Source organism: Diceros bicornis, chromosome 9 (assembly GCF_020826845.1).
Source record: "Diceros bicornis minor isolate mBicDic1 chromosome 9, mDicBic1.mat.cur, whole genome shotgun sequence".
In the NCBI taxonomy this organism is placed as follows: domain Eukaryota; kingdom Metazoa; phylum Chordata; class Mammalia; order Perissodactyla; family Rhinocerotidae; genus Diceros; species Diceros bicornis.
The window spans coordinates 87,647,560-87,671,690 of NC_080748.1; the positions used below are offsets into that span (position 1 = coordinate 87,647,560).

At 57.5% G+C, this 24,131-nt stretch overlaps 1 protein-coding gene across 2 annotated transcripts in view; it reads right to left on the bottom strand.

Annotated features, from left to right (window-relative positions):
• Window positions 1–22,428, bottom strand: part of RASA3 (RAS p21 protein activator 3) — a 140,030-nt gene extending 117,602 nt beyond the window's left edge. The window contains exon 1 of one of the 2 annotated variants that reach the window (XM_058548553.1): window positions 22,301–22,428. In XM_058548553.1, coding sequence (XP_058404536.1) covers window positions 22,301–22,355 — 55 coding nt within the window. In that variant the 5' untranslated portion in view covers window positions 22,356–22,428. The remainder of the gene's footprint in view (window positions 1–22,300) is intronic. The other variant, XM_058548554.1, reaches the window with a different exon arrangement.
• Between the last annotated feature and the right edge of the window lie 1,703 nt (window positions 22,429–24,131).

Here is a 24,131-nt window from a genome sequence, read left to right on the forward strand (position 1 = left end):
CCTCTGGGGGCTGGTCTGTCACTGGTCTGTCCTCTGGGGGCTGGTCTGTCACTGGTCTGTCCTCTGGGGGCTGGTCTGTCACTGGTCTGTCCTCTGGGGGCTGGTCTGTCACTGGTCTGTCCTCTGGGGGCTGGTCTGTCACTGGTCTGTCCTCTCGGGGCTGGTCTGTCACTGGTCTGTCCTCTCGGGGCTGGTCTGTCACTGGTCTGTCCTCTCGGGGCTGGTCTGTCACTGGTCTGTCCTCTCGGGGCTGGTCTGTCACTGGTCTGTCCTCTCAGGGCTGGTTTGTTCCAGGGTGTGAGGCTCTCGTCCACTGTGAGCAGCAGGTCATCACTGCCCATCACCTGTCCTAGGGTGGGCCACCTGTTGCTCAAGTCTTTGCCACACAGAAATTTTCAATTCCTATATAATCAGAGCCATCATCTTCTCCTCTGCCAGCTTTTAGTTCACTCATCACTCAGGACATTCTCCCACATTCAGAGCTTATTCACAATATTCTCAGGATGTTCCTGGTACTTTTATTTTTCACAGTGTAACCTTTAATCTGTAAGGAATTCGGTTTATATGGCGTGAGTTAGGATGTAATTTTTTTCAAGACAGGTAATTAAACCAACTCCATTTTATAAAAATACCTCCCTTTCCCCAGTGAACTAAAACACCATCTTTATCACAAATTAGGTTCCCATATATACTTTGATCTGCTTTTGTATTCTCGCTGATATTTTTTGTCTATTAGGAACCTAAGAATATCCAGCTTAACATTTAAAAGTGACTGTGTTACTGGAAGATGACACATATCCAGTAAACCCCTGCTTAGCAGGCGGCTCTATCACTTTTGCTATAATCTGTATTATAGATATATTATCTATAATCACACTTATACACAAAGCAGGCACCCAGCCCCTTTACCTTCTGAATAATTTTTCTGGTTTAAAGTCTAGCTACAGCTAATAAGCCAATGTTGAAAATTCCACGTTTATTCTTTAATTTATTGTCATTTAAATTTAAACTCTCCACGGCCCTCTGAGAGTGCACAGCTGCTTGATTAACACACAGAACTTGAGGGGAAGTTCTCTGGTCAATCCTGGCTGTCGTCTCCCAAAGCTCTGCCGGGCTCTGTGGCTCTCCCGAGGCCTGCAGACGCCTGCTCACTTCGGCTCTTCCTGGGTTCTCTTCCTCCAGACGCTGTTCCTTTCCCACCACTTCTATTCTTAGCTCCCAGAATTTGAGCCTTTGGCTGGCCTAGACTGTCTGCTTCTCATTTAACCAAGGGCCAATTCACAATTTTCCATGAATTAAAATAAATTGAATTCACAGAAAATCCCCAATCTAATTTCCACCATTACGTCTAAGCAATGAGAAGTCCTTGGAGCCACAGGGACCATCTGTCAGCCCCTCCCGGCCAGAGCACTGAAGAGGGAGGCAGCTCCTGATGGTGGGTCTGGGGGACCAGGAGGCAGGGAGGGATGGAGTGGGCAGAGATCAGGCCAGGCAGGGAGATGGGGACAAAGGCCGAGAGGGCAGAGAGCAAAGGCAGGGTGGGTCAGGAGGGTGGGGGCACAGGGCAGAGCAAATGTTCCAAACAGCTTGCACGGCGGCCTGAACCAGAAACACAGGACCCGATAACCACTGTGTGTGAAACTAGTGACCGTCGGCTGCAAACATCCAATCTGCCGACCAAGGAAGAGGACCCCAGAGCCTCGTGCACCCGTGCGGCCCCGTGTCTTCCCCACACTCTGCGACTGGCCGAGGGACCACTGGGATCTCACCTCTTAAGACACGACATGAGTCCACCCTCCTGGCCTGCTCTCTGAGTGTCTGCCTCTCACATCACGCCAAGCCTGTGACGCAGCTTCTCTGCACAGACGTGTCTGTGCCGCCCAGGTCAGGCTCCTCCTCCCCATGGGGCTGGGCTGCCCTCAACCTGGACGACCACCACGGCCCGGGCAGGCGGCTGAGCCCCTCGGAACGCCTCCAAGAGGTTCCCATGGCAGCGACTGCCCCTCGCGGGCTCCGCTCCCAATTCAAAGGGCGCCTGGCCCGCCACATCCCAACCACCCAGGAAGCAGAGGGCTGCCAGGATCAGAGGACGAGCAGGGCCTGCGAAGGCAGGAGGAGCCGTGGTGCGTCTGAGAGGCTCAGTTTCCTGCTGTGCTTCCCAGAATGGAGCCAAGCCTGGTCCTCCCCGGCCGGCAGCTTCCACCCAGGGCCCAGCACCCCGCCAACCCGCCCTCCGCTGCCCTCTCAGATCAGGCATGCGCCTCTCACTAAGCCTCAGTTTCTCCGTCAGGAAAACAGGAAAATAGTGCCTGAGAAGAGCTTAGCTTGGTTCCCGGCACACTCACGGAGTCAGACTCAGCAACGGCTGTGGCGATCCTTCACTCCCGCACAGCATCCCCGACACGAGCCGGTGTCCCCGACAGCCCCTGTCGTCTCGGGAGCGTCCCTGGGGCCGGATCACGGCAGGGGACACCAAGGGGCAGGCTCGGAGCAGCTGTGGGGCCTGGTCTGGGGGACACACCCTCGCTCCAGGGGCTGGGATCTGCGGGGCTCAGCAATTCCCCCATCACAACAGCTGTGCAGCCTGAGTTATCCTGAACCGCCCTAAAACGTCCCCGTAGTAAATCCTAGTCTTTCCATAAAAATCTGGTTCCATCACAGTGAATACGCGACTGATCAGAGAGGCATCCCAGATATCAGAACGGCAGCAAAGGCACGCATCACTTAATTCAGCTCAGAACTCAGGAAAGGAGGCCGGGCAGCAAGGAGCCAGGGAGACCCGGCCCCTGCGGCGCCACCTCGACTGCTTACTCTGCTGAGAAACTGTCGACCCCTCAGGTCAGGCCATGAGCTCTCAGAACCGCATCTCGGTCACGGATGGTCGGCTTTACTCCAGTCCGGGCCTCTGCTCTGTGGTCGGCTCCGAGCCCCTTTTCTTGGTTCACTTCACATCTCTGCCTTGGTTACAGTCTTCCACTTGGTTCTCTCAACCCCTAGAACCCCATCCGGGCACGTGGCCCCTGTCCACAGCCTCTCTCGTCTCCAGCGTCAGTTCTAAAGCTCATCTCTAGTCTACACCTGCCACGTCTACATACTAACCGCAGACAACCACACTCAGGAGCACGGTAAGACCAACCGGCCTCTATCTGGCACAGCATGGGCAATTCACATCCACGGTCCTGTTCAGTCCTCCCCCAAGTGGACTGGCTGTGCGGACACCAGGCTTCAAGGCCTTCTTCTCCCCAACACACGACTAGTAAACGTCAAAGCTGAGACTGAACCCCAGACGACGGACCTTAAACCCGTGCTCTCAGCACCGCACCAGGGTCTGCACACGCACGTATGAAACTGAGGCCGGCCCTGTTCTCTAACCGCCGTTTACTCCAGCTCCCGCCTCACAAGCAGAGAAGGCGGCAGGCCCCACACACCAGGGAGGGAGGGGTGCTCTCTGGTAAGATCTCCCAGTCTTAACAGGACAGACAGCTTTGAGCACACATGGGTCGTTCTCGTGGAGCATCCCAGCAGTAGAAACCCCGTACACATGCCCTGTGTCTCAGCCCCACAGTCGACGGTGACAGTGCAGTCTTGCCACAGGGAAGGAAGGTCTGGGGGTTTTACCCGCTGTGGGGTCGTGGTTCTTCATATTCTAACTCTGCTTTTCTGTATCCCCCAAATCTTCAGTGGAAATGTTTACTTTTTTTTTTTTTTTTTTTTTTTTTTGTGAGGAGATCAGCCCTGAGCTAACATCTGCCAATCCTCCTCTTTTTTTTTTGCTGAGGAAGACGGCCCTGGGCTAACATCTGTGCCTATCTTCCTCCACTTTATATGGGACGCCGCCACAGCATGGCCCACCAAGCAGTGCGTCGGTGCGCGCCCGGGATCCGAACCAGCGAACCCCGGGCCGCCGCAGCGGAGCGCGCGCACCTAACCGCTTGCGCCACCGGGCCGGCCCCTGGAAATGTTTACTTTTGTACACACTCGCGCACACACATACACACACACACACAGCATCCCAAGACTCAAGGCAAAAGTTACTGGCAACATTCAGGGGACGAGAGGAGCAACTGGGCAGGGGATCCTCAGAACAGAAACATGGGGGAGAGGGGAGGGCAGCACAGCAAAGACCCTCCTCATCACATCCCTCACTGCCCTCCTCCTCCTCCTCCCCTCCACCCAGGGGCTTTGAACGTGCGGGCGCCGGAGCCCAGACCCGTGGAATCAGGTCCCCAGTGGGTGGACCAGGCCCGGGTGCTGTCTTAGCGCTCTGCAGGGGATGGCCACATGCAGCAGCTTGAGGACGACTGCCCAGCTGGCCCCCGCAGGCTTCTCCTCTGGGTCCCGGAGCGCGGAGGTACGCACGTGAGCACTACAGAGGGTGTCCGAGTGTGAGTTTCTCCCACCACAAAGTGGTCAGTGGGCTGTGAGGGCCGCAGTGTTAGCCTGTGCCCAGCACAGTGCATGACAACACACCACTGGGTCATTTAGCCCCCCGCCCCTAAGGGGGTCTGGAGAGGGCCTCAGTGCATAGGACACACTCCTCTGAACTAACAAGCTGATCCCTGGCTCATGCTTGTCTGGGGACCGAGAGTCCACCCTAAAAGAGTGACCAGCCAGTGGGACTGATCTGAGAGATTCTGGCGCTAAGACCCTGGACATGGGATGGTCCCAACCTTCCACCGTGAGATTCTCCAAAAGTTGTGGGGCTGACACGTCGTCATTCAGGGCAGCTCAAGGTAAAAAAATTAAAACTATAACACAGAACAGCTAATGGCGGATGCCACAAATGGGCTGGTGTCTCTAGGAAAGAAGGCTCTCCCCACCCCACGCTCAACAACGCCATGAAAAGGCTCTGTGTTTTCAACTACACTCACGACAAGCTCCTTCCAAAATAGCCTCTACCCACACAAGCTGTTCAAAAAACCGCAAATGTAACAGCAGAGTTGGTGACAGCTCAGTGCAAGGTTGGTGATAGGGCCCTCCCCGATTGCAACTTGAGCAAAACTTGTGCTTCCAGGGGCTGGCCAGGCACCGAGTTCTGGCTGGGGTGACGACGCACAGCACTAGTGACTGCGACCCATGAAAACACTGTACGAGGTCAGAGGAGGGACAGATTCCACCCTACCCTTTAATTCCAAACAACAGGCAGGAGCGGGGCTTTTAGTGGAAGAAACAATAGCAAACAGCAGCTACACCCCTTGTGTGGCCACGGACGTGGCACTGACCACCCTCCCCAGTCCACTCTGACCCCCCCCACCCCACCTACACCCAAGACTAGGGCAGTCAGGCAGTCCGTACAGCGCGTTGTCAGACCACTGGTGACAGCAAATACGGACAGGGGAACAAACTCTCCATCAACGGGCGTCAGCAGAGAGTCCAGAGGGGGCTCCCGAAAGGGGCTCCTCCCTGAGCTACAGCTGCTGAGCCGGGCCAGCTCCTCACACCTCGCCCCTCGGGAGCTGAAGGAAGCTAGCAGTGGAGGGAGGGTTTTCACCCAGGCAAGTCAGGGCGCCTCTCCCCAGAGCCAGAGCTCAGCACACGTCATGAGGAGCACTTTCCACTGATGATCACGCAGAAAGTGCGGCTGGAGTCTCAGCTCAGCTGTAAGGGAACAAGCTTTAAACCAGGGGCCCCCCAACTCCCACTGCATGGGAACCCTCAGGAAGCAAAGACCGCCAGGCCCCGTCAGAAGTACGGATTCTATAGGCCTGGGGTAGGGTGAAACATCTGCATCAAACAAGCTCCCAGGTGAGCTGCTGGTGTGGGGACCCCCTCGAGAGCCCCAGGCTGAGGGGGAAGAATTCGAGTAGGGGGTGATGGGCATGCCTGTTCTCCCTGCCGGCTGCAGGTCCCTCCTCTCCCACCTCCAGGTGGGCCCAGCAGCCTCCTCTTCCAGGGGCAGCAGAGGTGAAGGCAGCTCAGGAACAGGCTCAGCTCGCAGTGCACATGGTTTCAAAGAGGAACCTCAGAGGAAGGAGACCCTGTCCTCAGAGGGGGGTCAGAGGCCAACAAGGTGGGCTGGGACACACAAAGAGACAGGGCAGGTGCCCGGGATGATGCACAGGACAGGGGGCTGGGACAATATACAAGGACGGGGGGACTGGGACGATGCACAAGGATGGGGGGCTGGGATGACGCACAAGCAGTGGGGGGCTGGGATGACGCACAAGGACTGTGGAGCTGGGATGATGCGAAAGGACTAGGGGGGCTGGGAAGGGCTCAAGAAGGCACTAAGACTCAAGGGGAGAGCCAAGCTCTCCTGGGGAAGGCTGACCAGGAGCTGGTAGGCACTAGGAAGCCTTTCCTGACTCGGGGAAGGGGGCTGGGATGGCCCTGGGACAGGCTGAGTGAGCGATACTGGACCCTGAGCCACACCATCTCCAGGACCAAAGGCTGCTCCTCTCCTCCTGCTGTTCACGGGTAGAGCTTCTTCAGTGTGAGTCATCTCCTTCCTAGGACAGTCGCACACGAGGCACCTGGGGCTCGGAGGCCCCCAGCACACCCAACACCCTAGCACCCCAGCAGCCGTGGCCCGGGTTCTTTCCACACAGCCCCACACATCCTCCAGGCATTCAGCAACAACGACCTGACACAGCACTTGGATGGTGCGTTACGTGTGAGGAGGAACAAAAGGAACATCAGAAACGTAAGGCAGACCCCTAAGCCCATCTGCAGAACAACCACGTTGCCTCTGATAAACTAAAACAGAGAGAAATGCTAATGAGAAAACCAGATGAGTGGCCCAGATTTCAGGATCATTCAGCAGTTTATAGCAGAGATCTGTTCACATGCAGGATGCTCATTAACTTACTCCACAAACCATTGTCAAGCGTTTACAAGGCACCAAGCAGACAGCGTGTGGGGTCCAGGACCACCGGAAGGAGCTGCTCCCTTCCCTCGGCGAGCTGACATCCTCGATATTCCAAAGCCAAACCACAAATTTATCTGCAGAGTTTATAACGAATTTCCTCTTGTCATGTGCTAACTTTCTGTTCTGGATTTCCTGGGGTTTCCTTTATTAGACTTGAGTCCAAAACTATCTTGGAAAGACTCTGGTCATCTAGGCCCCGCACACGTCACGGGGAGGAGGAGGGAATGAGAGAAGTTACTCAGCAATCACTGAACCAGAAGGGGCCAGGGCAGCGGCGTTTCCGGCTCCCGCATCGCGAGGTCCAGACACAACGCCTAGCCATCCGCTTGCTAAACGGTGCATGACGGGCCAGGAACCTCATTCTACATCGGAAAAAACACCACCTTATTCTTGACTGGTCTTTAAACTGCACAGGCCAAAATGAGTGGCTCTTTACGACGTACTTGATTTTACTCATAAAACCAGCTTGTTTTTCTTCATTCTTCACTCATCTTTGTTTACTTTTATTCGTTAGTAAAAATTGGACAAGTTTTTAGTAGAAACCTGAGAGTTCGTTAAACGTACTCTCTCACACTTGTTTGGCGCTGATTTCCAAGTGTAGGGAGAAGGCAGATGCTCTGAATTGCCAATGCAATGATCCAGAACGCTCAGTCAGTCCCGAGGAGGGAGAAGAGGGCTGAACTAGCTCGAGTCTCCTGCTCGGCTGGTGTCCATGTGCGGAAGACACCCCGGGCCTACGGCCCAGCCCCACAGAGAGTCGGTGCTGCAGGAGGCACAGAGCAAGGCCTCACCAAGTGAAGGCACCTCCCTCGCTGGTGGGCGTCTGGAGACCTTACCTCACTGTGAGAAGTGACAGCTTCCCCAGCATCTCCTGGGCCAGAGGTGCACATGAATGCCTCGCCTCCAAGACGGCCCCGCAGCCTGAGCCGGACAGCGACCACAGCTGGCCTGTGCGAGGCTGCTCCGCACACAGAGCCGCACTTGTCCGGTGCCTGTGACGGGGCCTGCGTGCCGAGGGCAGGCTCATCACAAGACGCTTCCTACGGCTTCCAAAATAGCTAGCTGATCATTCATACACACTTCCTGTCATGTGAGCCTGTGCCAAGGAGATAAAACCACGGAGGGATCCAGAAAGAAAGGCAGAGAAGTCAAAACTACATACCAACTTCAGTTGTCACCTAGAGCTCACAGTGTCTGCTGTTTCTCCAGTTTCTTCCGCAACACACGCAGCCTCGTGTGAGTGTTTTTAACTACACTAAATGCTCTGTAACCGGCCCCGAGGTCAGAACACCACAATCTCTTGCTTCTACCGCACGCTGAGGGAAAGCAGAGCCTCCAATTATGTCGCTACAGACACACCTGTTCCTGCAAAACTGCATTTAAACGTAAGATTATGCTTCTTCGCTAATATTTTTCTTTTGAGTCATGAACAGATGCTCAATGAAGAAGCAGGAAGGCTCTCGATGAAGAAAACACACGGGCTCGGACGCGGCCTCCAGCCACGCTGGTGACATCCTGGGGCCCCCTGTAGGGCGACCTGATGGAGCAACCAGGAACCCAAGGCCTGTGGGGCTGGTAACGCAGCTAAAACCACACAGTCAGGGAGCACGGGGGCCGGACCCCAGGCGCCTGCCACCAGCTCATGCCTTCCACGCCAGCCACATCCTCTTGAGGAACCTGCTGGCCTGCAGCCCTTTCAGCTGGTCCTGAAAATATCCCTGGTCACCCACCCGACCCTGCGACCTCGAGCAGGTGCTCACCCTCTCTAGGCCTCACTCTCCTTCCAGGTGACAATGACACTGAGGCAACGTGTGCTCTGGTCTGCCACTTTACAGACCTAAAGCCACTCGACCCTCTGAACAATCTTATGAAGCAGTTATTACGGTCGTCAGTTTACAGTCACTAAAACTAAGAGAGAGAGGTCAAATGACTTGCCGAAGGTCACACAGCATGTCAGTTGCACAGCCGGGAGTGTCAGCAGCAGACTGGCCACTCTGCCCTCAGCCCCGGGTCCTGCCCTTCTCGTCCACCCGCCAGACCATCAGGCGGTGTGTTTGGTCCACACTGCGGGCGTCCTTCCATCCAGTGTGCATGAGATCCATCTGCTCTCCTCCCAAAATGTGACCGGCAGCTCTTCAAAGCCACACTCCTGGGGAGGCAGAGAGCTGAGCAGACACACCTTTGGTTTTCACAGGCGTCCAACACTTTGCCCCAGGCACCTCCACCCCCAGCCCAGTGTTGATGTTCTCAGGTGGCGCCCTGTGTACTGTAGAGCACTGTGGCTGTGGCCAAGGGTCTCGGCCCACTAGGTGCCACCCTCCCCGCTCCCAGTGGTGACAAAGGAAAACATCCCCAAACGTGGCCAAATATGCCCTGGGGGCAAAAGCGCCCTGGTTTAAAACCATGGCACTAAAGAAGTTGTGTGTCTGAACACCCTCACTCCCAGGCAACCTGGGGCCCCTGGACTAGACACGCGACGAGCCCAGGATGGTCCCCTCGGAGCCAGACGTGGGGACTGTCGCCTGCCTTCTGCATGTCCAGTCAACTCTCAGGGAAGGAGCAAGGGCGCTAGTCACCCGCAAACAAAAAACTCCAAGAGAAACTCGAGCACCTTCTCCTCCCCGTTCTCTGCTCTGCTCCCTCAGGATCCATGACTCTGAGTCCCGTTACTGACCTGGCAAGCGGGGTGCTGGTGTCCCGGAGAGGCAGGCAGGGACTTCCTGCTGCGCAGCTCCTCAGGGCCAGGAGTCCCGGTTTCTTTGGAAGCCCCAGAGTCAGGAGGACCTTCCAGATGGCCGAGACTGGCTGTCCTCATACTTTGCCCAGGTCAGAGCCTCTCTGACTCAAGTCCTGAATGACTGCTTTACTTTCTGTCCCCACCCACCTGGCCTCACAACAAGGACTCTACAAATTACAGAGGAACCCGAAGAGGAAAAACAGACAAAGGACCAAAATCTGTGAGTCTGTGCACAGCTTGCTGCCTGGAAGACATGCCCACGGCTGTGAGCCCCGCCTGCCCCATCCCTGTCCAATAGGCCCAATTCTACCTGAAGGAGGTCTGAACTCCAAGACACACACGTATATAAACACACGAGAGGTATCCTGTTATCTACGAACCCATGCCTGGCCCTCCTCCTGCTTTCCAGGGACCTCATAAGCCTCCATTGTAAGACAGGCCACTGTGATCTGGCCCAAGAGAGGGAGACTGATGACCACGGTCGCTAGGCAGGAGCACCCCTCCTCGAGCTGTCAAATGTGGGGACACTGCGCTTCAGAACAGGTGAAAGGTGCACACCTCGCCTCTGTTCCCAGGAGAACAGGAGAAGCAGGCCAGACCGTCCCTGTCCTCCTCAGCACAAAGCAGAGCTCACATCTCAGACCTGAAAATTCCCTGGTTATGACTATTCCCATGAATACATGACTTTGTCGAGGGGTCTCTGTCTTGTTTATCCTTTGTTGGCAACATCGTGGAAGGCAGGCCTCTCCGGGAAGTCCCCAGTCATGGCTCCCTGGCCCACACGAAGCCCCTGGCAGGGGCGCCAACTTCGTGACACAATCCGGGTGGCCCACGTCAGACCCCTGGGCTGACTTCAGCCAACGCTCGGCCTGCGCAATTCAGAACTGCCACCTAACTGCCCATGAGTGCAGGTTAGCGGGAGAAGAGCTTTGGAAAACTCACTTTCCCCAACTAGGATCTGTAACTGACACATCGAGTCAGACAAACAGCTCTTGCCGCCGTCTGTGACGACCCTACAAGTCCTCAGTCCCGCACTGACTTCTGAACGCTGCCCCACCCTCGCTTCCCCCAATCCCACAACTCCTCCCAGGTCAGATGTGTACAAACGCTTCCCAAATTGTTCTGGAATATCTTACTCGGAAGACAATGCCGTCAGCACGTTCAGGCCGTGGTGACGCCGAAATCTGGACCAGCTTCCAGAGCACGAGGCGGAGACCATCACCTCCTCTGATGAATGATTGACCCCGCTCGCTGCTACCTGGCCTGCTCTACTGAAAATCAGCAGGTATGTCCTACCTTAAAACCGCCCACTTTCTTATATTCACAGAACCGGCGGATTCCAGCGCAGCTCCCAAAAGGAAAGCTGACCGGGCTGGGGAGAGGTCAGCGCGTAGAGGGCAGGGGTCCCGGCTCCGAAAGGAAAGCGGAGGAACACAGAACTAAGTTGTTACCAATCACAGTGCATAACGACCAGGTGAAGAACAGGTAAAAGAGTGTAATTTGGGGACCAGACTCTGCCTGTACCCCGCCCTTCCCCGCTGACCACCTTCCTCCCCGTGACCAAACGGTCTGCTTGTCCAGAAGGACATGGAGACAGAGAGAAAGGCTTCCCCAGAGCGAACCCAGTACACTTCACGAAACAAGACAACAGCAACAAGATGCTGAGCAAAACCACAATGACAGTGGCTTGTCTTCCCACATGACCTCTGTGTCCAGTCAGGACAAGTACAGACATTCTCGGTCCAAATGCTGAGAAACTCTCCAAACACTCGATGCGGAGCCGAGGGAGCAGGAAATGACGAACAGAGAAAGGAATTTGCAGATTCCAGATGGACAGAACCAGCTGGGGGCTCAGGAAGCCGCAAGCAGTCCTCCGCCGTCACCTCCGTGACAGTCCAGCTGTAGCCAACCAGGCTCAAGGGCATTGGGTTCCCTCAGGCAAGGCCTCCCCTTGAGGCCGGTGTCTGCGTCTGAAGAGCAGGCAAGTTGGTTCCTAGGGCTCACAGCGAAGCCAGTGCAGACAAGAGCCGTGTGGAACCCCCTCCACGCCCACCCATGTCCACGGGCCAGAGGAGCCTCTCCTCATAACCTGCAGCACTGCCCGTCTCAGGATGGCCGTCCCCTCTCGTCACTAGACCCCCAACCCTCTCGACACCAGACCCCGATCTGCCCCAACCTCCTGTCACAGACTCCGATCCCCCCAACATCCTGTCACCAGACCCCCATCTCCTCAACCTCCTGTCACCAGACCCCCATCCCCCCAACCTCCCGTCACCAGACCCCCATCCCCTCAACCTCCTGTCACCAGATCCCCAATCCCCTAACCTCCTGTCACCAGACCCCCATCCCCCCAACCTCCCATCACCAGACCCCCAACCCCCCAACCTCCCGTCACCAGACCCCCATCCCCACAACCTCCCGTCACCAGACCCCCATCCCCCACTAACCCTTCTGTCATCAGACTTTGTTTCCCATTAACCTCCTGTCACCAGACTCCGTTCCCCCACAGGGCGCAGGCTCCTGTGAAGCAGGGCCACCGGTCACTTCTAACTGACCACAGCTCAAGTGCCAATGTTTGCTGTGGTTTCCTCGCCATGTTTTCCCTCTCTGGAATTCTGGGACATTCTCCTGAGCGGCACAGCCCAGCCCGGGGTCCTCGGAGCTGGTCAGACTGGGAATTCCCACCTGAGTGCAGCTAGCTAAAAGAACAGGCAGGAAACAATTAGGGTAAAAAAGCTGTGAGAAAAACTCCAGGTTGTGGGACCTAAAAAGTGTAAGGTTTCTGATACAAATACAAAATATTAAAAAACAACACAGAAAAAGCTCTCCAGCCTTAGAAAGTGGAAAGGCAGGTGTCCCAGCGGGACCCCAGGGCATGCCGGGCCACGCACCCTCACGCTCTCAGACTGCAGGCATCCCTACACACACCCATGACCCTGGGGCCAGGCCACCGAGCCACGCGACCCACCGGGTGTCAGCAGGGTGTCTGCAGCCTCCCTGTGTCGGGCACAAGACAAGGATGAAGACTTGCTTGAGAAACAGGAACCATCTTTAAACCCCACATGTCTTACTCTGGCGAACAGGGCAGTTCCTGGCACCATGGATCTCGGCCAACAGGAAAGAGTCAGCAGGGGTCTCAGAAACCCCTCTCACACCCCCACACTGGGCACACAGCACGTGCACTGCTACCCGAGACAGGGCCCAGGCCCGCATATGTGCATGGGCGTGCATGTATGCATGTGTGCGCGTGTGCCCATTTGTCTGTGTGTGTGCATGCGTGTGCCCGTGTCTGTGTGTGCATGTGTGCTCGTGCGCCCGTGTGTGTGTGCACGTGCCCGTGTCTGCGTGTGTGCCGATGTGTCTGTGTGTGCGTGTGTGTGCGTGTGCCTGTGTGCGTGTGTGTGTGCGCCTGTGCGTGCTCGCGCACACATCCACGTTACAACAAGAGGAGACCTCGTAAGAAAGTAACAACAAATGACTCCCCGGCTCATCAGACCCTCTGCCTGGCTGGTGCAGCTCTGCAGGGAGTCCAAGAACACCAGGCTCCCCCAAAAGCCCGATGGCTCCCGGACATCCTACCGTTGGGGGGGGTGTGTTTTCCACGTGAACATCATACAGGCAGAGTTTACCACCCTTGAAACTCACCCCTATAAAGTGATAAAATACCCAAGTGTTTGGTCCTAAGTTACAACTGCTAAAGGTGGTCGTCCAGGACAGGCCGAGGGGCCTGCGAGAAGGCTGTGCTTGCCCAGGCGTCTGGAATTCCCCAGCCCAGCCCTCGTCACCAAGGCCGTGGGAAAACCAGCCTGTCACAGCAGCCAGCCCCAGACCTCTGGCCGGGTCCCCTGGGGGCTGCACACTGATGGATTCCTGGATCTCTGCTGATAGCGCTGTACCACAGTCTGACCCCAGCCTCGGAAAGCCCCGGTGTAGCTGGGCCAAAACAAGCAGATGCCCAGAGCCTTGGGGGCCTGGGCTGAGCCACCTCTCGAACACCCAAGCTTAAGTGCCCGCTCCACCCGCCTCGCGCCTTCGAGCCTGCCTGGTCCAGGGGCTTTCCTCGCATAAGGCCGTCTGGGCCTGCAGCTGAGCGTGGGTCACGCCCTATCGAGAGGAGGGGAAGATCAGACAGAAGTCGGAGGGCGAGAGTCAAGAAGAAACAGTGCCACCTCCCCAGGGCAGCCTGCAGGCTGTCCACACGGCCGGCCTATTTGAGGCACAGTCTCAGGTGAGGCTGCTCAGGCATTCCAGGCAGCTCTAGACACTGCAGGGAAGTGGGTCGGCTCTGAGCCCCCAGCTGCCCTGGTCTCTCCAGGACCACAGGTTCACACAAGGGTGTCACTCTGCTGCGTAAGTCCAATCAACGGTCATTTAAAGATTCCCTAAGAAGGAGAAGGCCTCGGTGCGAGCTAGTTGTCTCTTGTCGAGGAAGGGGTTTGACAACACACCCAGGGAGGTTGTTCCTCGCTGACCACACACGCGCCCAGACTTGGTGACCACAGTTCATCACAGGACAACTTAGGCAGTCACAAATGCTCTTGCTGTGTGAAAGAGAGACCACAGGAGCTAAATGGAAAATGAAATCTTTTTCCTCAAAAGAAGAAAACACAACACAAAGCTAAGAAGGAGGTCTCGGGGCAGGTGGAACATCCTCCACTCTGTGACTGCTCGGCTGTGGGGGTCCTGGGGTCACTCTGTGTGGCCTCATAACGGACATAACAAGGTGGGAGAGAAACCACCTGACAAAACGCCAGAGACAACTGGCCGCATGCAGACCCGCTGCAGCTCTGGAACCATGGAGCCCAAAACAAGGCTCCAGAAGACATACCAACCGTCAGCCTCAGCTCTGTCCATGGCCCAGAGAACCAGAGCTGGGCCCAGGCCTGGGGTTCCCACCAGACCCACGGCCAGCAAAGGGGAAGGCGGTTCTCAGGAGAGGCTGGCGGCCTGGGCCTGAGCCTGGTGCTGAAGGAGGCACCACGGGCTCTGTGCTGGGAGCAGAAAGCGTGGCTGCCTCGGTGCACAGGGGCTGTGTTGGGGCCAACGCGAGTCACGTCTCCAGGCTCCGAGCCACCCGACTCTAAGGACAACGTGTGGCCTCCTTTGGACTTTATACCCTTGGCAACTGGCGGCCAAGACAGAACGATTCTTCACATTTTGGAAATTATTCAGGTAACAGGTACAGAAACGATATGAAGAGGAAAAAACAGGAATGAGAGTCATTCCTAGATGACTTAGGAGTGAAGGGCACTGTCCTGGGTCTAGAAACGGTTCTGATTTACCTCGACCCCAGGTGCAGCTTCCCACCTCCCGCAGCCCTCCTCCGAGGGGCATGCTGCACCGTACGCGCTCCAGATGTCGGAGCCGCAGCATGGGATTCAAGCTCACTCAAACACTGAACCTAAGGAGGCCACGCCTCAGGACAGGTAAGTTCTCGACCCCAGATCCAGCCCTGCAGGCAGAACACCCGCAGAACACCCACAGAACACGGAATCACGATCTTTGACCCTACAGTCACCTTGCTGGCCCACCACTTCCAGCACAGATAAAATGCGCACTCGAACCAGAAGCCCCCAGACACTGATGCCCCCGGGGCTTGAGTCTGACCTAATGGCCCTCGTGTGAGAACACTGCCTGGGTTCCAGCCCTTGGAGCCAGCTGGGAAGCTCCTTTCTTCTTCTTTCTGAGGATGATCGCAGGACTGGCATTTATACCAAAGTTTGCACATGTTAACTGTTAATTCTGGAGCGGCTCACACGTGAGGAGCAGCTCCCGGTCACCTGCTGTGGATGACGTGACTATAAGTCCCTTAGTCCGAGTCAGTTTCCTGAACACAGCGGCTGCAGCACCAACCCCCCTCCTCGAGTCAGCTGTTCACGCCCCTCTCTCGAGCCAGCCGGCTCCCTCCGCACTGCAGTGTCACCCACTCAGTTCTGGACTCGGACAGCAGCCGGCTGGTCCTGCGAAGAGCGACCCTTCTGCCATCTGGTAAATTACCTTATCTTTCTGGGCCTCGGTATCCTCTACAGAATGCTCTTTCCATTTTTAACGTTGCTGTGGTTTTTAAACCCTTCATTTCCCTGTCCATGCACATAACTTCAAACGCGTGCATTAGAGCAATGTCCCTGCTTTTTCAAAACAGACCTTTTATTTCTTCCTTGCCTCCCTCTTCCTGCAGAAGCGTTTCCACGGGTCCCACCGCAGGGTCCCACCGAGAGACTGTACGTGTTATCTGGGCTTTCTTGTTCTTTAGGGGGATAATCGCAGAGAGACACTTTCTGCCTGCTGCTTTTCATTCTAGTCCTGCCCCGTGGAACTTCCTGCTCGTCACACAGCCTGGCCTGGCTCACACTCTGGGAAAGCTGCAGAGTTTTCCACATCATAGAATCTCCCTTTCAACCAGCATTTACTTTGCTTCCACTTTCTGCTGTTGGTTCACCTAACCGCTGACTGTGGTGGGCCGCATGAATGCTCCTGGCCACCACCACCTGCTGGTCACAGCAGGACATTCGGTGATGCTGCCAGCTCCTCCTTCCTGTGCTGGGCCCAGACCCCGACTCTGACGTGGGGACGCAGACTGCACAACCAGCGAGGACCCCCTCTCAAGCACCATGACCTTATATCTGCTCTCTCACCCCGGACCTTCCAGGGCTGACGAGCGCCTGCAGGACACAACATCTGCGTCCCCACAAGGCCGGTCTACAAACCCCACTCTGCCCACCCAGGGGCCAGAGGCCCATCGGCACATCGCACTGGCCGCTCCAGCCAACCATCGCTGTGCCCCAGCTGCGTCTACTGCCCAGCTCTGCACCACACAATGACTCCCCGACCTCTGGAAACACTTCATGGCAGGTTTGAGGACGCCTTTCCTTTTCTGACCTTGCCCCGTGCCTGCGTGCATATGGAGGGGCTGCTCCCTCTTAGCCGGAATGCTCATTCGATACAAGATGAACCCAGCAAATGGCTTCAAACGGCACTCACAGTGACAGGTCCGCCCGAGAGATTTCCTCACACAAGCTCACGGAGCTCCACAAGAACTCTCCACTCCGACAAACAAGGAAACTGAGGCAGAGCGGGCTTAGCAGACATGTCTAAAGTTGCGGAGTGAGCGAGAAACATTGGGGACTCATCTGGGACTCCCCCAGTGAGTCTACCTCCTCTCCTCGCTGGCCCCCAGGGGCTCTGGTCCCTACGACAGCCATGGCAACCTGCACCCACCTCCACGGTCGCTCAGAGGGAGGGCGCACCCTCCACTTCAAGTGTGACCTCAAACCTCACTTCTCAGTGAGCTCACATCTCAGTGGGCAGCTCCCACTCCCACTGTTTCCAGCGAACACATCCGTGACTAATCGTGACACCCCCATGTTGATTCCCCGGACACCTTCAGGAAGGTGCGAGCATTTACACACGCAAATGCCTCCTTAGCCTCAGAGAAGCAAATCTAAACGTTTTCTAGCAAATGCTATATTCCAGCCAAGAGACTGTCCACGGGGCCGCCACAGGAGCCGTGTCCCGAAGTGCCCGGGGCCGAGTGGGGTGCCAGCGGCCCTGCTCGAGGAATCACCTCCGGATTTCTGTATTCTGTTCAAGACCACATCTTCCCGATTTCTCTCCTCTCCAGCTTCTCCTCCTTGGTCAGCGACTGCCACACCTCAGAGCATCCAGGCCAGCACCCCCGCTGTCCACCCACAGGAGTCAGCGGCCCCCTTCCCTCTCCTCAGAATGCTGACCGCCTCCTGTCCCTAAGAGGCGCCACTTCTCTCTTCCCAGCCCTCTGCTATCCCCCACCATTCAAACCTCAGGTCATGGAGAGAGGAAAGACAGTACTAAGTGCTAAGGATAGGACGGGTGGCGGTGCTGGGCCGCTGGGCCACAGGCCGGGCCACACTGGCAGGTTCCTTAAGTTCTCTGGGTCTCCCTTCCTCAACGTCAGTGTCATGGAGCAGTGAGGATCTGAATTAAACGAAGTCTGCATCCCTCTCACCCTCACGTGCACAGCAGAGCCACCCCCTTCCCAGGAAAACCTGGAGCCATGGGCTGAGATCCCTGCTGGCCCCGGAGCTGCGGCTCCCCAGGCTCTCACATTAGTCCTCAGGGGTTAAAAATAGCACAGGCAGCCAGCTGAGCTCGGTTAATAGAATATCCCAGTTAATTTTAGCATCAGAGAGCTCAAGAGACTATAAAATCTTTGATGCCAAGACCCGTGGGTGGCCAGCACAGCCCCACCTTACACTGTCACACACACACTTAGCTAATGTCACTGATGTCACTCCTTAAATTCACAAAATGTTTTCTGTAATGGAGAAAACGACTCCTCCTTAGCCTGTGAAGACTCTACTCCTCACAACAACCATTCTAACGTATTCAGCAGGACCACCACTTCATCTGATCCTCACAGGACCGTGCTGGGCACACGCCTGCTTCCCCTGGAGGAAATCGTGTTAAATATCACACTTCTAGCAGATCAGACCTAGAGCCCTGTGGCCCCCTCCCCTTACACCAGGCCCCCTCCCCACCAGCCACAAGGCCAGGGGAGGTGCAGACCAGGGGCCTCGGCCACCATTCCCTGTGCTCATCTCAGCTGCACCTGCCTGAGGGACCTCCTGTTGCTGGCGGGATTATGTGCGCGCCCAGATGGAGGGAGGGAGAGCGGGGGCAGGCCGCCTGGGCCCGGCCTGCGGGACGGGAGGGACCATCAGCTCCGATGTGCTGTGGGCGGCCCAGCCTGCCTCTACCCTTCTTGGTGCACCAGCTCTAACCTTACAGAGAAGGACCACAAGAGCGTGCTCAGAGCTCAGTGGAGCACCAGGGGGGCCGCACCGGACCCAAGGACAGGGAAGGGAGAAGAGGGAACCAGGTGGAGCCCGCCTCACAGGGGACACACACGCCAACACCCCAAGCAGCTCCAAACTGCTGAGGGTGCCCCCTCAGACCCGACGATGGAAACATTAAAACATTAACCGAGCAGGAGGGCTCGTCTCACTCCGGAGAGCAAGGCAAGGATTGTTTTTCTTTAGCTTGAGAGAAACCCCCTTGTATACTGCTCTTAATTGAACACATTTATGAAGACGAGATGACACTTTTAAAGACTATTAATACTAACTATTACGGAAAAGGAAAATATCACTGGAAGTGAAGCTACATTGCGATGCCCAAGGAGCGTCGTGTCCACAGCGACACGCCCCGAAGGAGCGTCTTGCAGTGGGCCATTCTCCCAGGCGCACCCCTTCCTGCCACAGCCCTGAGTCATGGAAAGTCGAGCACACTTCCTCAAAGCAGCCGCCTCATGGGAAGCGCGCTCAGTCTCACATGGCGCGAGAAACAGGTGTCGACAGACGGTGCCTACAATTTTTAAGGGTACAGAAGAACTACCCAAGATAACTCCGCAAGGTTGAAGTGGGGGAAGCAACAGGTTCTTCAAGATGAGGACTCAAAACAGCTACAATAGAAACACCTTACTTTCACTTGGCACGTTCTTATGTATTATCTCATTTGCAAAAAGTGGAAGGAAAAAGAAAGGGGAAGAGGAACAAAAGGAAGAGATTCTTCCCATTTTCCCAGCGTGAGCCTCTCAATCAGACCACATACCATCACACGTCTCAAAACTATTTAAGAACTAAAAGGTCAGGACCCCACACCTAAAAACCTGTTCATGCCCCCAAAAATGTTCCGCCTTTTTCCTTAGCACCAGGAGCACTGATGTTGCTTACTGGTATAGCTGCAGGGAGAATTTTTCCTTTTGTCTTTTTCTGGGAGTGAGGGGGCTGGCGTCAACATAAGCCTGAACAGCGCCGTCTTGTAAGCTCCCACCGGATGCAGCAGACAACAATGGCCTACATTCTGCAAACGGAAAAATGAGGCTATGAAAGGGGACGATACTCGCCCTGGGTCACCCCGCAGGCCAACAGCAGACACGGGGCATGCAGCCAGCTAGCCTGGAGTCGAGGCTCAGAGATGAATGGACGGTCCGGCCAGCATCTCCCAAACAAGGAGAGGCAAGTGTGCGTGTGACCGGGTGTGTGTGTGATCCACGTACGTCTGCCCTGCCTCCCAATCAACGACATGCCTTCAAGACCAGGGCATGCAGGCAAGTCAGAGCCGAGACTGGAGGACTAAGGGGAAAAATGGAGAGCTCAGTGCACCCCCTATCACGCTCGGGATCCTTCTCATCCCGTCTACTAACAGGTTTCCCTCAACAAGACTAAGCCCAAACCAGCCCACACACAGCTCACCTGCGGGGTCTCCACACCAGGCTCTAACTCGGCAGCGCGGCTTAGACCATTTCTGTGCTCCGACGCAGGAGGATGGCCTGCCCTGTGTGTGTAGCCCTTGCTCCCTGCACGCCCCCAGCTACAGCAGGTGCAGGCCCAGCACTGCAGGTGGAGACCCTCGGAGAGGAGAGAAAGCAGGGGCTTCTCAGAGCCAAAACAACGTCCATGGAGTTGGCTGGCTGGTGCACGGCATTTCTGCCCGTCCTCTCTGCTCCAGCCCCCGTACATGGGGGTGCTGCAAAGGTTCTGACCCCTGGTCCCCACATGGGGTTAGAGATGGCAGATGTTGTTCTGGTCACTGCCCCAATCCTCAGCTGAGCCGGGCATTCTCTCGCTTATTTAAAGAGCACAAAAGAGACACCTAACCAAGCAGCACCTTCCAACTCCCTTCCTTCCACACCAGGCCCCTCCCTGTTGGGGTCCAGAATCCGCTGAGAGCATGCACTGGCAGGCTAGTGGAGCTGCTCTCCTGGACCTTCGGGTGTCTCCTCACCCTCCGCTCTCACACACTATGCCATCTGGAAAGAAATCAACCCCCTCTGCTAACATACCATGTTCCAGAACCTCCTCAGTCGAGTCTGAGGCCAGCTGTGCCGGCCTGAACCACACAGTCCGCAGACTCACCCCTGCCCGCTGCCCCCGGAAGCCTGGCACCAGTCCCCCACAGCCACACCCCCAGGCCCCCTCCTGCTCCCCTTGGTGAAGGAAGCACCTCGAATCCTCGGGGTGACTGACCCAGGATCGGGTGAGGGGTCATGGCTGAGGGGCCCTGACAGAGGCACCTCCCCGGCCAGTGCTTCAGGCGGAGTATGATGTGGGCGCTCGGCATGAAAGTGACAGCAGAGTTCAACCAATAAACAGGAGGAACCCTCTCCGCAGACTCCTCAGGCTGAAGGGCTGCCACATCCTGTCCGCAGGGCTGCTGAGCCAAATATCAGCAGCGCCTCAGTGATGATCCATAAACCAAAATAAAGCAGACAGGAAACAACGCACTGACTGGGGGGAGCTGGAATTCCTCGGGCAGCGAGTGCAGTCGACAACTGACACTCAGTGACTGGGTGCCTGGCTCCGTTCCGCGGCCTCTCCACACGGGAATGGAAGGGAATTTGGAGCACCCCTGGGGACAGGCGTTCAGTGGGCAAGAGGGACCCTGAGGGCGGGCGACACTCGAGGTCCTTAGAAGCCCTCTCCCCCCGCACATTTACGGCCCTGATGTGCAAGAGTCACTGCAAGCACTCATCTTGTTTGGGGGGGACTTGCACATCACCCTCCCAAGACAAAACATAACTGGCAAAAGGCAAACCTCTCCAGATGAACCCAGAAAATCCCCACAGAGCCTTCCAGCCCACTCCAGAATCTGCATCACATTTCTCTCCCCGACTCTCACCCAGTGAGAAAGACAGGATCCTCTGCCTGAATGGCAGGCCCTGGTGGCCAGAAGCTCCTTGCCAGTTCTCAATGGAAAGGGGGGAGGAGGCGCCTCCCGTATCTCCCCGCCCTGAGGGAGCCCTGGGCCAGAGCGCATTCACACACAGACATGAGCACACACAAACACACACATGCACACACATCAACCTACAGAGATGTGTGCACACACAGACACCAGCCAGCGGCCCACTGGCTCCATGTCCCTGGGGAACACGTGGAAGAGCTTACATTTACTCAGGACAGCAAGCTTCTGGGTATTTCTGGGCGCAGCAGCTGGGGTAAGACGCGGCACCCTGAGGTCGGTGCCTTTCGCACCTGAAATGCACTATCCAGAGTCCCCACGGGCGCGCACGCACTCACGCACACACAGGCACACGCTCCTAGCGGGACCCGACCGCGTCCGGCACCGCACTGCCCCCCCGTCCTCCCCAGTGCAGGCGACCCCACCCCGACCGGCCTCCAGGGACCCAGGGACGCTCGCGGCGCAGAGGAGGCGCGGGGAGCCCGGTTCTGCCCAGCCCCTAACTGGGGGACGTGGGGAGGGGTCGAGGCGGAGGTCCGGGGACGGGGGGAGATGGGGAGAGGTCGCGGCGAGAGGACCGCTGTCCCCAAGGAGAGGTGGTGAGGGGTCGAGGGGGCGGACAGCCGTCGGGAGTGGGGGCAGATGGGGAGGGGTCGAGGAGAAGGGCAGGCATCCCCAGGGGGAGGTGGGGGAGGGCAAGGGTCGAAAGGGAGGACCGCCGTCCCCGGGGGGGTGGAGGTGGGGAGGGGTCAAGGGGAGGACCGCCGTCCCTGGGGAGGGGTCGAGAGGGAGGTCTGGCGTCCCCGGGGTGGGGGAGATGGGGAGGGGTCGAGGAGGAGGACCGCCGTCCCCAGGAGGAGATGGGGAGGGTCGCGGCGGGAGTGCGCAGGGCAGGAGGCGCCCAGCTCTGGGGTCGGGGGCAGGGCGCCCGCCGCGAGCCCCCATAAGGACCCGCCCGCGGCCCCGGCGCTCACCGATCTTGATCCTCACGCTCTGGAACACTCGGAGCCCCTCTTCCTCCACCGCCATGCTTGCCCGGAACTGGCGCTGAGCCCCGCGAGCAGCCCGAGCCCAGCCGCCGCGCTCCCGGCTCTGCGTCCGACCCCGCGCCCGGCCCGCGGCGCCCCGCCCCTGGCTCCGCCCACGTTCCCGCCCATTGGCCAAAGGCGGGGGTGGGGGCGGGTCGGCTCCGCCCACTGCCTTGCCCCGCTCCCGATGGGCCGAGGCCCACAGAGGGGCGGGGTCTGAGCGGTTCCTCCCACAGCACAATCCCAAATGCCCATTGGCTGAGGTCTAGGAGGCGGGAGCGAGGCAGCTACGCCCACAGCTCAACTCCAGCTTCCCATTGGCCGAGGTCCAGAGAGGGGCGGGGTCAGTGGCAGAGGAAGGATCTGCAGGGACCCCGCGAGGAGCGGCTAGCCGCGCCGAGGAGACCCGGAGAGGGGCGTAGGGTGGGGGACTGAACTGGGGGCACGGAGACGACCTGGAGTGGGGAACTGCGGTGGGGCGGGGGGGCGCGGGGGCACCGGGCAGGGGGCGGGGTGGACCTGGCGGGAGGGACGGGGCGGGGGGCACGGGGAGGGGACCTGTGGGGGGAGGGGGGGACCGGGCGGGGGAGTAGCACGAGGGGTACTGAGCAAGAGGGACCCGAGGGGACCCGGCGGGGGGCGCCGGGAGCTACTGAGCAGGGGAGACTGGCGGGGGGAAGGGGCGGTGCGGGGAGGGCACCGGCCTGGCCCACGAGGGTGGCCTGAGCGTCGGTCCTGGCACCCAAGACCCTGCTGTCCCGTGTTGCTGACCGGTCGACTCGGGCGGGGTCTCGGGATTGGGGCGGCCCGTGCCCCCTCCACTCCCTTCTTTTTCTTACACTGCGAGACTCTGTATGATTAACTCGGTTTTGAGGTTTAAAACTAGCACATGCACGCGGTTTTAAGAAACTTAAACACGAAGGTATCCAAGGAAAAGAATACCCTGGCCCGACTCAGCCCACTGAGTGGTCCAGAGAGGGCCAGCTGCAGGGGCCAGAGAAGCAGGAGGTGCCGTGGGGGATGGGGAAGCCCTGGGGTCTGGAGAAGGACACAGTCGGGTGAGGTCCTGCTGGGCAGCCACAGCTCCCCATGCTGGCCATCTGCCCTCCTGCCCCTCTGCTGTCCACTGGCCTCACCCACCCTGGCTCCCAGCGCAGCGGCTGCTCACACAAGCCAAGTGCCCTGGCATCTGCCCTCCTGACCCCCACGCGTCTGCGGGGTTCCCCTCCTCACCTCAGTCTGCCCTGACTTCCTCCTCTTCTGCGTAGCCCGCACACACACCCTGCCTACACCAGAACACAGCTTCGTGAAGAGAGGGGCCTGGTTTTTCACTGTTTTATCCTCATTTCCTAAAAAAATGCTTAGGTACGTGGGGAAAGGATTAATAACCATTCTTTACCAAGACTCCTTGAACCTCCCTCCAGGTCCTCAGTCACCTGCTGACCTCATCCTCTTAAGGCCTCCGTCCGCGGTGTTTACCGGTAGTTTAACACGGAGGCTAGGATGGCAGCTTCTCCTTTGTTCAGACTCCACCGTTGCTCCTCTAACTCCGGGACCTCAGGAGGTTTCTGTAGGGTGCGCTGTCGTGTGCCATCCAGATGCATCCCCCCAAGATCAAGCTTTTGCCTCCATCAAGATAACTGAAAAGGAACCCCAGCTCCTGAGTGTCTCAGAGGGTGGGCTGAGGCCTCTGTAGACCTGCACCAACCCTTCTTCCCTCCCATGTTCACAGCACTTTTTTTTTGAGAACACTCCCAATAAACTCTTGCACACAGAC